The 17625-nt window shown below is 39.3% G+C and overlaps 1 protein-coding gene across 2 annotated transcripts; it reads left to right on the top strand.

The window, feature by feature from the left end:
* Positions 1–9062: 9062 nt before the first annotated feature.
* Positions 9063–17416, top strand: mapk13 (mitogen-activated protein kinase 13). 2 transcript variants are annotated; one of them, XM_028410323.1, is made up of 13 exons: positions 9063–9224; positions 9525–9716; positions 11492–11621; positions 11725–11783; positions 12543–12648; positions 12797–12826; positions 13757–13804; positions 14048–14162; positions 14701–14772; positions 15167–15246; positions 15868–15946; positions 16159–16332; positions 16480–17416. In XM_028410323.1, the coding sequence occupies exons 2-13, from the start codon at positions 9604–9606 to the stop codon at positions 16563–16565; spliced, it is 1092 nt and encodes a 363-aa protein (XP_028266124.1). In that variant the 5' UTR covers positions 9063–9224; positions 9525–9603; the 3' UTR covers positions 16566–17416. The 2 variants fall into 2 exon arrangements, with proteins under 2 accessions (XP_028266124.1, XP_028266123.1); XM_028410322.1 differs by lacking the exon at positions 9063–9224 and having other exon boundaries at positions 9451–9716.
* The last annotated feature ends 209 nt before the right edge of the window (positions 17417–17625 follow it).

The raw sequence follows: 17625 nt of genomic DNA, 5'->3' as shown, positions 1-17625 counted from the left end.
AGAGGAGCAGCTGCTAGGAGGCAATGGATGGGATCAAAATAGAGCAGGTGAAACCGAGTGAAGCCAGACAGACGAGGTGAGCTGTCAATCTACATTATAACTGTTACAGCAGCTCCATTTGAACATTTTAGAACTTAAGTTGTGTGTGCCAGTGAAGGAAAAGATTGTGTATGTGTGAGTGTGTTTGTGTGTTGACAGGTTTACAGGTCTTCTGGGCCACTGAGCTGGACAGACAAGACGCATCACTGTCACCTCACGGCTGGTCTGACAGGCAGCCAGGACGGCCATGACAGGCGTAAGTAACACGTTTTAGCCTGGACGCTAACACACTGTGACATATGCTCTCAAAAACACAGGCTGCCCACTCACAATTTTCTACACTAATTATAGGCATCACACAATGTTTTTTGTTTTTTTTTTTTCGGTGAAATGCCAATGATTTGGATGAAACTTGTTGGGATTGCACATTTGTCAGTGATGCCTTTGTCTTGGATACACTGCCTCAGATGTTTGTGTAACACCATTTACTGGCATGACAAATTAAAGATTTGGACTAGAAAGATGTTTCGAGTCATTGGTTTCTCTTAATCAACTTTCAAATTAGGAAAGAAAAGCTCACACACTTTATTGTCTGTAAACTCAATCAGCAAGCGTAATGAGATCTAATGGGCTCTATCGTCATGCAAATGCAGACCACAAAAAAAAACTCAAGACACTTCCCAGCCTCATATCATTAATCTGTGAAGTTGTTGGAGACGTTTGAAGACTCTGTCTTTGCATAATATGAACCTGCCCGGTGCACGTTCAGCATGCTGTTCCCCAATGATGTCAGCAACACTAACAGCGTCAATTAAAGTTGGAAAATGGGTGATGTATGTGACTGTGATAAGCCGTCTATCAGTCACAGTCAACGTGTCCATTCTGTATCAAACACAGGCAGCACTTTACATACAGTGTTCACATTGATCGACATTGATATTAACACTGAAAATGTGAACAAACAAATAAATCATTACATGTCTCTCAGACTCATGGTTTCTCTATTGATGGTGCCTTATAAATATAAGTATTATAAATACTATTATAAGTTAAATGTAATTTAAATTAACATTATAATCGATAAAAAGGTCACTAACAAGTAAAAAAAAAAAAACAATATAAATCCCAAAGATGGCAACCCAGCTATCACTGAGATGTATTGGGAAATTATTAAGATGAATGAATCTGTTGCCATCCACCAGGACGATGGGTAAAAAAAAACTCCAGACACAGAAAATAAAGTTGGAAAGGCTCAGTCTGAAACCCATCAGAACATCTGAAGATTTCAAAGACAGTCTGTTGGAAAGATGGGCCCATCTGCACACTGATCGATTAGTTCCCTCCTGAAATCTCTTGAAGCTGCCACTGCAAACAAAAGCCTTCTCCTCTGAATATTAAAAAATACATTTTAATTAGCATGTTCAACACACAGTGTGATGTATATTATGCTGTAATGCTCCCGTGAGGAACCACCAGCTGCATTTTTCCTTAAGTCTATTTATGTTTTTCATGATATAATTTGGCTTAACAAAGCATCTAACAGTGTGTGTGTAAGTGAGAAATGAAATGTTTTGTAAAATAAGTTCAAATCTGTACCCTGTCTATCAGGACAGTATAACAGCACCATGATGTAGAGTGTGTCTGGAAGATGTCGATTTGACACACACAGTGTTTTTTTGGCTGCTGTGCTGCACAGCTGCGTCTCCTCTTATGTTGAATGCAGACTTTTCAAAGTAATGAGCCATTTGTTTGTGAGGAGACTCAATTAGTTTACAGCTGTTACAGTCTCATAACTATAATTCTGGTGTTCACTTTTTTTAAATTGATTTGAAATTGTATACAGTTATGTACCAAGACACACCAAACAAATAAAAACACCTGATGTTTCTATTTTATGAAGGAATAACACTTAAGGCTGCCATGTGAATATTGATTACTTTCAACATAAAGTTATCTTCGTTTTTGGTTCTATAACTAGGTGAGATCTGTATTGAGGTTATCGTGGTTGCTCCTGCCCTGCTTGTCTGTTGTCAGGAAAATTTGTCAACAAAATTTACGAAAACAAAAATGCAGCAAACAAGGACAAGAGTGCTGACAGCAACACCACACAGCATGGCAGATGCTGTCCTGACGCTGCAGGTGAGATAAATTTAATGTGACTTTGAAATAAGGCACCCACCTGTCAGCATATACATAACAATGCCTAAAGTTTGTTATGGCAACTGATAGCATAAACACTGAAGGTCCCCAATGTTGGACAGAAAACCTTTCTGAGCAGTGATACCTGTGGTCAGAACCCTGGGTATATAATGCATACATTCTGTAAATGTTTAGTGTTATGTTGCACACCTGCAACCTTTTTACGGTCCAATCCATTTCCAAGTTAGCAATAAAAATGATCAATGCAAACATTTTGTTTAAAATGTTACATAATATGACCTGTCCTGGGTCGTAGATAGCTGTGATAGGCTCCAGCCCCCCATGACCCTGCACTGCAGGATGAAGCGGGTTCAGATGATGGATGGATGGAAGTATTGTCCACAACCTGAAGCTTTGCTTTATCTTTATCAGTTTGAGTCATGTGATTATTTGTGTTCCCTCCCAGGACAGGCTACCATACCTACAGCCACCTGCTGTCTGATCTTTAAGTCTGAATCACATTGTGTTTGACAGCGCCTCTGGTTTTCTTTTTTTTCTCACTCAACTACAACTGCAGCATCATGCTTCTACTTCATTACTCTTTCCTGGAAAGCTGTGAAACACAGCAGATTATCTTCAGATTACAGTTTACTCAGAGCTCTGCAGTCATTCTGTTGGCAGATAAGTGGAGAAGACAGTCTAATGCTCCATTTTAACTTCACTTCATTGGCTACCAGGGCAATTTAGGATTGATTGTAAAATTTTATTGATCAGCAGTAGCTGCACTTTTCTCCTTGGAGTAGCCTAATAACATCACATTGTTCTACAGTTGCTGCAGTAAAAGGGCCATTTAAACTGTGTTGAGTATAGACATTGAGGCATTTTGCAGACATGAACAACTGGCTTATTATTTCCCTTCTCTTACATGGCTCTGTAACCTCTGCCACTATTTGGGTCATCATTCACACAAATGAATACAACTAGCCTGGCTAATGCTCATTATTATCCCCCTTTTCCTGAATCTAACACTCATGAATGAAAAGTCAATGTCCTGAATACTTTATAAGGACTGAGTTGAGTCATTATGCTGAGGGTCATGCAAGTAACAGTCTCCTATAGCCCATTATTGTCATGCACTCCAGCAATGCTGCAATTAAATGCCATGCACATAAACTATTATAATATGCTGCTTTTGCTATGGAAGGAGCGAGCAGACAAACAGTGGTAAAGTTGAGGTCTGTCATATGTTGGCCAGCGAGCATCATTAATGAGTGGGTGAGATAAAACATGGCACAATGACTTGCATGCCTCTAAGGCTCTGTAAAGTGGCACCGCTGGGACTTCCTTTTACTGCATGAGGCACTGTCATTGTCTGGGCAGTGCACCAGGCTGAGTGCTGGTTTGCTGTTGATGGCACTGTTCGTGTGCATGCGCACGTATTACCCATCTGTTAGCTCAAGTTAATCTGTGAAGAAAAAAACAAATGCAACATCTGCAAGGCTTGGAGAGTTATTTTACCTAATGTGTTTTCCTCTTCATCCTCATTAGAGGGTGATCTGTGCTGACCTGAAGCCAGGTCAGACGGAAGGAGAACCAGGTGCTTGTCTGAATGGAATGAACACATTTGGGGAATAAACCTTCCATGATGCGAGTCCTGATCATCACAGATGATGTAATTATTGATCCTCAATAAAACACTGTGTATGTAGCCAAGTCCAAATTTAATTGCACCCATTTATCTCGTTCCTAGTCATTAAAAAGTGAATAAAATGTTGAATTATCTACAATAAAAGACTTACAGCTGCAATAATGAATATTTTCCCATTGACTGCGTGTAATATGAAATGAGCTGTTTATGGTGACAAAGCCACAGAGTATTAAAAAACAGGGTCCTCGGTCTTTTGACTCATTGTTTTTGTTTTCTACTCTTCTGTCTCACCACAGCTCCTCTCACCACGGCCAAAAAAACCCACTAACATCTTTTGTCCTGCCTGGGAAAGGGTTCAATCAGCATTTATTTTCGGGTGAAGACGTTACAACTCCAACAGGTGTTCACTGACACCGGCTTTGATTGTCAACAGTGTTAACAGCAAAATGAACAAAATTTCAATCAATTTCCATCCAATTCCTGCACAAATGCTGGGTTGTAAGAGACTGAAGTAGAACAATATAAAAATTCTTCCTGGATGTTAACCTTGTTTTCAGACAGTTGTTGGCAAATAATCTAATCATAACAACTTTATGTATGAAATATTAATATCTCAGGGTCAATTAACTAAATCATTAATAATCTCTTCATGTGACCATGCCTTGTGTGGGACTCTATTGAAGAGGTCTCGAGCTTTATGGAAACTCTCAGCTGGTTTTGGTATGTCATAGTCATAATGTTTATCTGCCCATAATGTAACCACATAAACTTTGTTTACGATGGTCACTAAAGACAGCAGATCAGCCTCTGCTAAACTATAATTGTGTATCTTTGTAGAGTTCAAAAACATAACATTAAACATAATAAATGCAGACTGCATCAAGCAATTTTCTCCAGACAGTTTCTTCTGTGTGATAAATATAATATTTATTATACAAACGTGTATGCATTCCTTATTATAGCTTCTTCTCCTGCTTTGTGTCAAGAAGAGTAGCTTGTGCTTTTATTGTTTATCATAACATTCAAAAAAGACTGAATATATGAATATGAATATAAGTCCATATGCCATATTTACATTTAATTTTCCTTTCAAATATATTTCACCCCTGCTTTTTGAACCCTTCCATGGGGGGAGCACACTGGAGTTCCGACCTACGAAGAATGAATGTAGCCTGCATGCCTGACCTGTCCTGTTCTAGTGGGAATGGTACCAATATAAAAATGTTAATGCCATGCTCCACCAGCTGAAGCCCACAGGGACTAAATATGGAAATATTTTTTAGAAGTCTTTGGGCACCCATTAATATCATTATCATCACCACTTACCGCCAGTATCCCATTTCCATGGCCCTAAAATTGTGTTTGAAGGCTTCGAGGAATAACATCACTGCCTTGCAACGACTATAATGTAGTGAATCTGAATGTGAGAGTGAGGAATATGAGGAACCTCAAATGCAGCATCCTGTGACTCTGAAGCTCGTGTGTGTATGTATTTTGTAGTATTCGGATGCTGAGTGTATGGGTGTTCCAACCAGCAGTCACCCCTCCCTACACCACCACCACCACCACCCCACTCTGGAGGTCATTTTGAAATGGAATAGATTTTTCTAGATCTCAGCCAAGGCTGTAGGGAAGGTCACTTCATTAATCACAGCTAAATGCCACTGTCTTCCCGTCTCCCTTCTTAACCAAGTAACACCCACTGATAACATCATTGATTGATACTAATAATTAATTCTCCTTCGGTACAGAGTGACACAGAGTATCATTCAGTGGGGACGCTTTAATTACTACGTAAAGACTCATTAGGTTAATGCCATTGTGTGCTCCTTTGGCACGGGGGGCAAATAGATGTCTTCCTCTTGCGGTGGCCTTTAGAGGAACAAGATGCCCCCCCCCCCTCTCTTTAACTCACTTCCTGTGTTGCTCTTTATCCATGCTATAGCCTACATTGTCTGCTGATTCAGTGTTGACAAGATTTTGGCAGATGGGTTGAAGCACATGACGAACAGTCCAGTGTGATTGTGTGTGTATAGGTCTGTGTCTGCATTTATGTTTGCAGCATGTTTATGTTTGTGTCTGACTTGCTGACATGTAAGCCACCAGTCACTTCAGTGCATCTGCATCACAAGCAAGAATAGAGGACATGCCAAGTTATTTTATTATCCTCCAATCTACACCGTACCAAAAGAAGCTGATGCAACCAACCACCCAGCGGCTTTTACATTTAAAATAATACTTTGTGACATGTTCACATAAATACATGCGTCATCTGCTACTGTCTCATTCAGCCTCTTTGTTTCTGTTGCCAATTATGAAGGCAGAGTAATGATTCAGGCTGTGGAAGCTTTTATTTTTGCTGCTCTAAACAGTCTGGAGGATCTTCGAGGCAAAGATTCCTCACTGTGTGGGACTTTATTTTGGAAAAATACGTGCAGTGGTCTGTGGTGAGAGGTTAGCCATTATTCTTAATTATTAGTTAATCTTCTCTATAATCTGCCATGAATTGCACATGTAATACTCATTTTGTATGTGAAAGTAGTTAAAATAAAAACATACGTGTAATCAGAACAACAACGCACATTTTACCAAGGTGACGGCCATGTTGGCATGTTATATGTACCGGGCAGTTACACACAAATTGTTGACTTTATTGTACAGAAAATCCCATGCACTCCAAAGGAAGGAGTCTCTCACCTCTCTGTAATCCACCCACACACAGGAAGTGATGCATTTTACATTTCCTATTTAACATGACTAAACCATAGAGGCTGGTGGTTTGCATTAACATTGGCAGCCACAGCTGCTGAATAAATGGAGCAGCAGGGTCTGAGCCATCATTCCAAAAAAGACTTCATAAAAGGAAAAACCTTGACTTTATTTTATTTTCTAGACAGATGACAAATAGACAGTTTTAAAATGGAGCAAAAGCTGCATTGGTCACATATCTGATTAAATGCGTCACTACTCAGCTCATCCTGCTGCCCACTGCTAGACATTAGCTCCATCTTGTGGGCTATATTTATAACCTAAAGAAAAACCTAAAGTGGATGATTACCTCTGATCTAGTGTGTGTATCAGTGCTTATTTGATGCTGCTTATTAAGCAGGACAATAAAATAATTAAATCTAGAATCCTCACAGAATTAGTTTTAACATTCATTTGACTCTTTTTGCAAAACCTTGACAATGACAAAAAAAATCATAAGTTTCTATGTGAAATGACAACAGATATTATGGTTTACAATTGTTTCTGCTGGACTCTAACTGATTTAGAGTTCAGCCTTGGTAACATGGGATGTTTCTTTATGAGGATTTCATGTGAGTTTGTGCTGTAATTCACTCACCCTGCATATACTCTGTGTCCCTGACATCTCTCAAATGTGGCATTTCCATGACATTTACCCAGACAGAATGGTCCACTATGAATTATTGGATAGAAACTATTTTTGGAGCTAAGCCATAAAGACTGACAAAAATGCAAATAAGAAGAGCAAATGATCAATATTGCCAGTGGACAGTGGATGGACAATAGATGTCTGTGAAATTGGGTTTCTCAGTTTGGGATGTATTAGCTATAGTAGGCAGTATGTAAAGTAATTACATGGAAGAATTACATGTAAGTATTACTGTATAATGTGCCTGTATGGTAGGGTGAATCTAATTAATCAAACACACCTCTCCACAGAAGGTAAGAGGAATGCAGAGTGTGCCAGAGTGTATTTAAAGTTTCTAGCCTTTGGTCAAGGTAAGAGACAAGGTGAAGGAAACTTTCAGCTCATTTGGTTCATTTTACAGTTAGTCCATTAAGTTAAGGCTGTGCCAGGTGCTAAATTGTCCTTTGTAGATTATTGGCTGCAGCCATTAGTAGATTATTCTTTTAAATTTTACTTTACTGGAGAAAGGCCATTGTAAACCGCATGCATGAGAGTTATAGTATGGCACTGGCTTTTATGTGTTTTATGAACTGGAATGAAGCTGAGGTTTATTGATTTTAAAATTACTGTTGCTTTATTGAGGTTACGGGGAAAAGGTCCTGGATGCTCAGGGTGCAGCAACCTTATCCCACAATGCAGAAATATATAGGATTTATTTCTATCTTTGTCCTTACTACTGTCAGCTCATTCTGTTCATACTTATTATATGAGGGTTATCGTAATGCTGGCCTACTTCATCACATGACTCCAGTACTGTGGGTGTTTTCACTCTAAAACCGAGGCTAGAATGTGGATTTTCAAAGCACTAAACCTAAGCCGAGCAACAACTGAGTCACTCTGGTATTGATCCATGACCCTGGAAGATATTTTATGGTCATTTTGTTCCATCCAGCAGAAACAGTCAAACCATCCAATTTTTTACTTTAAATAGCCCCCCCCCCCCCCCCCACACACACACACACCCTGAACAAGCATCAAACTGACCACCACCATAATACTAATTTTTTCCCTATATTATCACTTATACTGTATATGCATCATTACTTTTGTCCCAAGGAACAGAATAGGTTTTTAAGCACTATGATTTTCATGTTTATACTTGTGATCATTAACATAGAGGGTACTGGTTGCTGAAATTAAGAGATTTCTACAAATATTTATGTTTTGAAGACATGAGCATCCTCTTCATAACCAGAAAAAAAATTACTTGGAAATGACTTACACAACGCCTGGATTTCAGTGGAAAAGGGGATTAGAGTGCATATCTAACAACGGATAATTTCAGTATCACTGTAATATGACACCTGCTTCCTATTTAGATGGAAAGAAAAACACCCACATGGAAGGGCAGTGTATAACAGTGGCTACCAGCACTGCAGCGCCAGATTATTTATCTTAAAGATAAGAAAGTGTTGATATTCTGGTTTTTCTGGATTTCACTGAAACTGTCCTGTGATGTGGCAAAGTTTTTTAAAACTATGTAAAAGTGTGTAAATGCAGACTAATTATATTTGTTAATGTCAAATGTAGAATGTAGATAAAAGAATATTAGGAACCTGATCCTTCACTCTATGGGAACGAATTCAAAATTTGCCAATTACATGTTTTGTCCGTCCCTGTAAGTGTGAATGTCCCGCTGTAGGCTGTCATGATTCATGAACTTCTGGCGATGTACGGTAATTATTCATGAAATGTAACACCTACACTGTGTGGGCGGGAGCGGATCATGTTGACATGTTTCAGCAGGCGAGTAGCCGCCTGATCTCACGAAGTGTGTGCGCACCGTGCGGCGAGTTGAGTTATGCTTCAGGCAACTTTGTATGATTTAGGAGGATGTTAGCTTCAGGCCAGGTCTAAATGTTTCAGCCTGCTTTTCTTAACAGACAGCATGATACTAAGGAGCTCCAAAAAGCCCACCACATGACCAGACCGGAACTGTGGAGATTTTACCTTCAAAATAAAGTACTGTTATTTTATTTATTAGCTTATCCATGTTCTCGTTTTCTGTATATTTCAAGTAATTATTTTTATTCACTGCTAATACTATTCCACGCATATACGTGTAACTGTACTTTTTCATTTTTCATCTTTAAATGTGTTAGTTGTTACATATGCCAGCATCTCATTAATAACCCGTTGTTTCCTCTTGCACTGCGCCACAGTTTGTGACGGCCTGCTTTTATTTTGAAATGTTTGATAACGGAAGTGCTGGGTACGTTCATTACCTCGTACTTGTGATCGGTGTTTTTGCTTCACCTTCAGAACAAGTGACAGGCGAAGAAGAGGAGGAGGAGGAGGAGGGCGGAGAAGTTTTCAGTAGCTTCGCCTTCTCCTCTTCATAATGGAGGCTCAGGCGCATTTCTCCCGGGAGGAAATCAACAGCACGGTGTGGGAAGTCCCGGAGAAATACACGCGACTCAAACAGATCGGAACCGGAGCGTACGGCTCGGTGTGGTGAGTGCTTTATTACTGCACTGAATGTATGTGTGTGTGTGTGTGTCTGTGTGTGTGTGTGTGTGTGTGTGTGTGGGTCGAAGCTGGGACTGTGCATAAATCTTTACCGTTGGCTGCATGCAGCGTGTGGTGGGCCTGGTTTCTATCCTGTACTGTATACACACTGTCACCACTGATCACACAGCATGTAAACTCAGTCCTATTGTAACAGTATGAGTCACACAGCAGAACGGAGACCACATATCCTGTAACAGCTATAGATGATCTATTAGTCTGTTACAGTGGAGATGTAGCGATGGCACAGTGGCGGTTTTAAAGATGGCCACTTTCATGTCTGCATGCAGTTACACACAAGCTACTGAAATACACTGAGAAGGTATATGTGCTTATTACATAATATCTATTCACAAACCGGTAGCTTTTTATGCATTATAATGGTACAGCAGTACAAATCGAGGCTGTCACTGACGTTTGTTGAAATAGACACAACACACCAAAATCAATCATCATTATTGATTATTGATCTACCATATTGTTTATGGTTGACTTGATAAATAAAAACAAGTTTCTCAGGGCCTCTGATGCTTTATGTAGGCTGATTAATTATTGCACAGACTTGGGTTGTAAAAGTTATTTTTTTCTGATGCTATATCTAGTGTTGTTTGTGCTTTATCAGAAAAAAAATCTCAAACACCAACCCTTGTTTTTAATAAATAAGTTGTCAATAGAGACCAAATCTGTTTTTGCACCAGGCTGTAAACATGTTTATGTCTGCTTCAAAGTTGAAAATCCCAACATGGAGGTCTGTGAGGAATTACTTAGTTTTGGAACCAGCCCTCAGAGGCTGTGGAGGAACTGCAACTACCGGTACATCAACAGTGTTTCTCAGACATTCAAAGGCCATTGCTGATATAAAATAAGACATAACTAGCTACACATTCAATGGGTACACCAGTAGCATGCTGCCAACTTCCTAATATTTCACTATTTATCATTCATAAAGATACTTTCTAATATGTGTGTACCTTTACTGAAGTAGGATTTATTGTGACAAACTTTTAGCCATCATTGAGTATTTTTACTTTGCTGCATTGGTAGGTGTACTTCAGTGGCATCAGACTACATCTTCTGCCACTGAGCGTGTAGTGTGGGAGTTAAGATATGTTAGAGCTGAAAATGGCTGACCTTTAGAAGAAGCACCATCTGATGAACTGGGACTATTATTATCTGTTATTTCATATTTCTCATAAAGTGTCTCGACAATGGAAGCACAGAAGGAAATGGAAAAAAAATAAATAGCAGCAGTTTTATGGAATATATTTATTTGAATATTTGTGTTTTTGGCACGTTTCAGCTGCTGCATGTAAAACTATCCTACTACACTACATCATCAGTGTTGTCCACGGCACTCAGCACAAGGGAAGTGTGTTGGTGGATGTGGCTCCAAATAGCCTAACAAGCCTTTCCTCCCACCATTCAGTGCCCTGCAGATTGCTGCATACATGCACAATAATGAGCTGCCAAATGTTTACATGTTGATAGTCAAGAACCACACACTCTTTCTTTCAGTCACAGTACCATTTACAGTGTCTCCATCTGAGAGCATCTTTGCTGCATCATGCAGGTTTCTAAGCATGTGAAACTTCAAAAATCGACCATCCTCTTTATTTTTCCTACTGCTCTGACTTCAAAAGAGTGAAAATCATAGTGAAAGTAGAAGACGTATGCAGACACAGCACAATGTTAACCCCTCATTTCACTATAATTCATTGTAGCTCAGCAATAAACGAGAAGACTAAAGAGAAGGTGGCCATTAAGAAGCTCCACAGGCCCTTCCAGTCAGAGATCTTTGCCAAGAGGGCCTATCGAGAGCTCCGACTACTCAAACACATGAAGCATGAAAATGTAAGTACATCTGCTTCCTCTTAGGAAATGTGTTTTTTGCCTTTTACCCTCCATTGACACATACTTGCTCCAATGTCCTTGTTTCCTCTTTCATTCCAACTAGGTGATAGGACTTATGGATGTGTTTACACCTGCCTCGTGCCTGGATGACTTCCAGGACTTGTGAGTACTTTTTACCATGTCCGCAAACGTCTGCAGCATAGGCAGATACTTATGATCCGCAGTTTTCACCCGCAGAAACTACACAGCATTTGTCACTCCAGAACACATTCTAGCATGACGAATGAACATTTGGTCTACTTTCTGTTCTTACTGTTTCAGCAGAAGTTTGACATGTTCAGCCATGTCTCTGTGAGGCTGCATAGAAGAGTCACAGTTTTTAGCATTACTGTAACATAATAGACCCAAACCCAAGCAGCCAGTAACAGCCCCAGTCAAGGACGTCTACTTGTATTAGTAAGATAAATCATTCCACAATAAACTGAATAAAAAATGTGACCACTGTTCAAAAATCAGTTTTTCACTTTACTTTTACTTTGGCTGAAATATCTTTCTGTCTTATTGGAGTGTGTGATTCATAACAAGAAAAAGCAAGTAAAAAAGTTTTTATTTCCATAATGTTACCTGCAGTTATTTATAGTAGTAAATTTGAGAGATTATTAGCTCTACTAGACCTTTCTGCCATCTCTCCACTAATGGAGCATTGCTAGGTGCCCAAGAAGGGCATTCAGGAAGAATACAGTTTATAAAGGATCACGTAAGCATACACAAGCACTCTAAGCTCCTTAATGGAGATAAAAAGACATGGATTACAAAGTGTGGAGGATTATATAATGAGGCAAAAGAAAGCTCTTGTGCATTTACCATGATCTTGATTGAATACATTTTTGTACTCTGTTGTTGTCTGCTTCTATTTCTCAGCTACCTGGTGATGCCTTACATGTTTACCGACCTTTCTAAAGTGCGGGGTCATCTCTCGGAGGACAAAATCCAGTTTCTCGTCTACCAGATGCTCTGCGGACTCAGAGTGAGCAGCAAAGGATGACCTTACCCATTTACTATAATTAAACAACAGTGAAATGTATAGATTATCAGCTGTATGCCATAGTCAAAGGATTTTTTTACCTCTTTGAAGTGTAATAAGAGCTCTGCTACCTTTGTTTGTCTCTTCACAGTACATTCACAAGGCTGGAATCATCCACAGGGTGAGTACAAGTCAAGTGAAAACTAGCTTTAAGTCTACATTTTTCTTTGGAAATTTCTCCCTGTTCTTTAGACATGTTTATTTAATTCATAATTGCTAACGAGTCAGATCAAACCCTGCCCCAACAGGTAGGATGAGTTAACTCTTCTGAGATCTGACAACATGTCTAGAGAAGTTAGGCCACACCTTGTAGCACCGGTGCAGCGTGTGTGTGTGTTCGTTCTGATTCACCAATAAGATCATGTTATTAGATCTGTAAAAAAAAAAAGCAAAAAAAAAACAGAAATCTTTCATTTTACGCTCAGAAGTTTTTACATTTTAGCCCATATTGTGGATAATCGTCTCATCACACTCTCACATTTATAAATTGCTTTTTTCTGATGAACTGTAGAACATGAAACATTACTGGATTACCTGTTTGAAAACAGATACCGTATTTTTAAATTCACCCATGATCTACAGTTAAATCTCCATATTTCCTGATTTCTTTCATTAAAAAGTAGATTTACAACAATTACTCTTACTTTTATTATGAAATGTAGATGCCTTTGTCTTAATAATATACTACATGTAGTATGTTTAATCATAGCATACAGCTGATCATGGTGCTAATTATTAACAGCCCTGTGTTTGTATTTGCAGGGAAAAACAGTGTTAGGCTGCTATTGATTTTAAATCTTGAAAGCAGTTGAGGTGTTATCAACACTCGCTGAGTGTGGTACACTAATCATTGCACGCTGTATTGACGGCGTGCATCATGTTCAGGTTGTAGCTGAGTCACACGGCTGAATCCTACTTTCAAAGACCTGCAGTATTCGTGCAGTGAAACGCACAGCTGAGCCAGAAAGAGTGTGCAGCACAGTCTCTGTAATTTTCTTGTTAATTACCATGTGCACTAAGTAACCATCACTCATCTCATTTTCCTTTACAGGATCTTAAGCCTGGGAACTTGGCTGTTAATCAAGACTGTGAACTAAAGGTTTGTACTTCATAAACACAACACAGCACATAAATGATAGAGCAGCTGCAGCAGAGGGGGATATTCCAGGTAATAAGCGATTAACAGGATACAGCATGTGGATTTACATTCAGCCGTGCAGCATGCGTGTTGATGGTGTAATTGACTGTGGTAAAATATCACATATCAAACATTTTACATGTAAACACCCTGTAAAACAGTGTATAAACAGATGTCTGATGATGATCGGTGTCTTTCCTGCAGATCCTGGACTTTGGGCTGGCTCGCAGTACCGACGCTGAGATGACAGGCTACGTGGTGACCCGTTGGTACCGGGCGCCTGAGGTCATTCTGAACTGGATGCACTACACTCAGACTGGCAAGACAATTGTAGCCATTACATATTCTCTACCTCCATCCTCCCTGTTGTATCAGGCTTGTTGGTGCTATAACTGTTTGTTTGTCATGTGAAAACTCCAGCCTTAGACGTATGGCGCTCCATGGCTCAGCAAGTTCTATAATCCATATGAAGTTGCATTGGATGTAATTCAGGAAAATTAATCGGTTTTTTTTCCACTAAATCTGTTAGCTGTTGACACAGATGGGTCTGACAGCTGCCTGACTCAATGACAGAACTGTCACTGCAATGAAACTGACTTATGTTTCTTTAGGAGATAATACTTTTTCATTTTATAAACAGCTTCCGTAGTGTTGAATCAGAATGTAGCACGGAAAGCAGCTCTGGCAGATTTCATCCTGCATAGGATAGTATTACTCACCAAATTTAAACAGCACAATAGGCCAGACTCTCCGTTGTGTGTGTAGGAACTTTGCATAAATGCCACCTTCCTCATTTCTACTGGAGTAGTGTGTATCCTTCTTGTGTTCTCACTGATGTTTTTCTGTGTTTATTCTAGTGGACATCTGGTCTGTGGGCTGCATCATGGCTGAGATGATCAGTGGAAAAACTCTTTTCAAAGGGAAAGACTGTATCCTTTCATCTGACTGGTCCATTGGTTTTCAAGCCTGTGTAGCATCCATGAACAAAGATGGAAACACACTGTGATGATTCCCAAAGGATCCTATGTAGTTTCATTATCACCATTGTCAAAACATTGCAATAACGAAGAAGCCTGAGAACCACTCGATGAAACAACATGCTTCCTGAGGCCTGTGTCCTCTACAATATATATATATATATATATATATATTCATCATTTTTGCACATGAATCTACCACGTAGTAAACTTTTCACTGTTTCATCACATGGCTTTCATTTTAATCTCATTATTGTATTTTCTGTTGTCTAAATTTTTCATTTACCCACTAAAACACCAGCACAGGTTTACAAATCCTTGACTGTACCCTCCCACTCACTAACAGACATGGACCAGCTGACTCAGATTATGAAGGTGACCGGAGTGCCTGGGCCAGAGTTCATACAAAAACTGGACAGTCAAGAGGTAGGATTGTGCCTGTGACAAATATGAAATATGAAATAAATGTACATAAAGACAGACATTACAATATCTCTATTGCTAGTGGTTGATTCTGATAGTTTTTCAAAAAAGAAAATCAGATATGCAGCAGTAATGATTTCCCTCTGAGTCAGTGCAAGGAACGCATCTCTTTCATCTCTCCTCAACGCACTGAAGATGCACTAAAACCATTACTGAACATGTAACACGGCATTAACAAAGGCTAAAGTCCCACTATCAGCCCCCTCAGGTTAAAGTGCTGTATACATTAACATTCTGCATCCATAAGTTTTACCTGCAGTGGTTCCTGAGGGCGGCACTAGAGGGAAAAATGCAGAGCAACAATCCAAGCATGTGTAGCAAGCAAGTTCAACACTACTTAGCTATCAGCAGTGAAATTAAACACATTAATGGGTAACAATCTCCTACTATGTGATTTTAATAACATTCAAAAGGTGTGCTCATAAACAAAGTGGTACGCTGCATATATTTACACATGCGTTAGTGATAATGGTTGATAATTCCCCATGCATGCTGACAGAATACATCTACCGGTATCTATGTTTAGTCCGTGTTTATTTATTATGTTTTGATCTCTAAAAACAGGCAAAGAATTATGTGAAGGCCCTTCCTCGCTATCCCAGAAAAGACTTCTCTACGTTGTTTCCCAGAGCCAGTGAAAAAGGTGAGTTCATCTGTATCACTTTCAACCACATGCTGCTGTCCACAGTGTTTGTCCAGTTTTTAATCAATCCTATGGAGGTAATGTCCATTTTGTTCCTTTATGTCTCTGGACATAATTAATAATGGTAATAATTTAATCTTCTGAAAAAGGCTTAAGTTAATGATACATTTAATCAATATTTTGATTCCTGTATGACCACTGGCTCTTTTCAGGTATCGATCTGCTGGAAAAAATGCTGGTTCTGGACGGAGACGAGAGGCCCACAGCCGAACTGGCCCTGGAACACCCATACTTTGACAGCCTACGGGACCCAGACGACTTCCCCGAGCCTGCTCAATACGACGACAGCCACGATAACGCCACACTGTCCCTGGATGAGTGGAAGAGTGAGTGAAAATAATCAAAAGATGATGTGGTCTGATAAGAGTTAACCACATTGGTCTCCTAAAATGAATTACATTTGCAGTGCATGATGTTGCTGTATCATTAATGTGAACATGAATGATTAATGGTCTTTGATGTCTTCCGCACAGGGTTATGTTTCAGAGAGATGAAAAGCTTTGTGCCATTCCCACGACGAGACTCAAAGAGGAAAAACACTTTGACTATGTCTCCATGATCAGATGAATATCATGTAACTACTGATGACCCAACCCACACAGCATACAGCCAATGGTGCCCTTCTATACTCCAACCCCTGGATTTACTCCATTTATTTTGGATGTGTTTAGATTTTAAATCTGTTTTTTTTTGTTGTGTTCTTTGTGTTACACATTTCCTTTTAGTGAATTGTGTTGCAAATAGTGACTAAAATATTTGCTGTAATATTGTTTTACAATTAAATAATAAGACACAATGTGTATGATGTTATTTTTTTGCATTAAATACAGAATGGTGCTGCATCAGTCAGATTAAACCAAATGATTGATTGATGATGTGATAAACAAACACAGGATGCAGTATTGAGGTTCAAATGAATGTTATGAACATATGCAGTCTGTGAGCTTTACCAGCTGATGCCACAGAGACCCCAACAAAAGTTTAGAGGCTACTGTGTGAATCTAAAATATGTCACCAGTGCCTGTTATACAAAAAGCAATTTTTACCCATGCCTGCCTTTAGCTCACTGTGTTTGTCACTAATGTCTGCCATGCTGTGTACAGTATATTAACCAATCTTTCTAGTATGTGGCATTGCTTGACTATTAATTGGGCCTGTACCTGTATAATGTATGATCAGTTCATCCGCATGCATGTGCATGTTCACCTTGTGTGCAGAGAAGTTTCCACTCCAGAGCTGTTTGAATTAAAAGGTCCACAATATAATGTATAAAATTGTATCAACATCAATACAGACTGATGTGTTTTTGACCCTCAAATAGCTTGCGCGCGAAAACCATGGCCTGGTGACGTCAAGTGGGCGGGCTAAACCAGTATCAAGCTGTTGTTATCAAGGTGGCTCTTATGTCAGTAGGGCAGCGGAAGTGAGGCGTTCCGCTATCAAAATAAAACAATAAAGTAAAGAATGGAATGAAACCTCAATTTGTATGTTTTGTCAACACTAACCATCAAAACAATACATTGTAGCTTAAATTTCTGCCTTTTTCTTTGAACTGAGCTGCACAAATTTATTCATGGATTTAGTATTGATTTTCCCTTTTAGATTTGTTTCCCTATACT

The sequence above is a fragment of the Parambassis ranga genome, chromosome 7, assembly GCF_900634625.1.
Source record: "Parambassis ranga chromosome 7, fParRan2.1, whole genome shotgun sequence".
In the NCBI taxonomy this organism is placed as follows: domain Eukaryota; kingdom Metazoa; phylum Chordata; class Actinopteri; family Ambassidae; genus Parambassis; species Parambassis ranga.
Note: the sequence above shows the minus strand (reverse complement) of the source record. Positions and strands in the feature narration are given on the sequence as shown.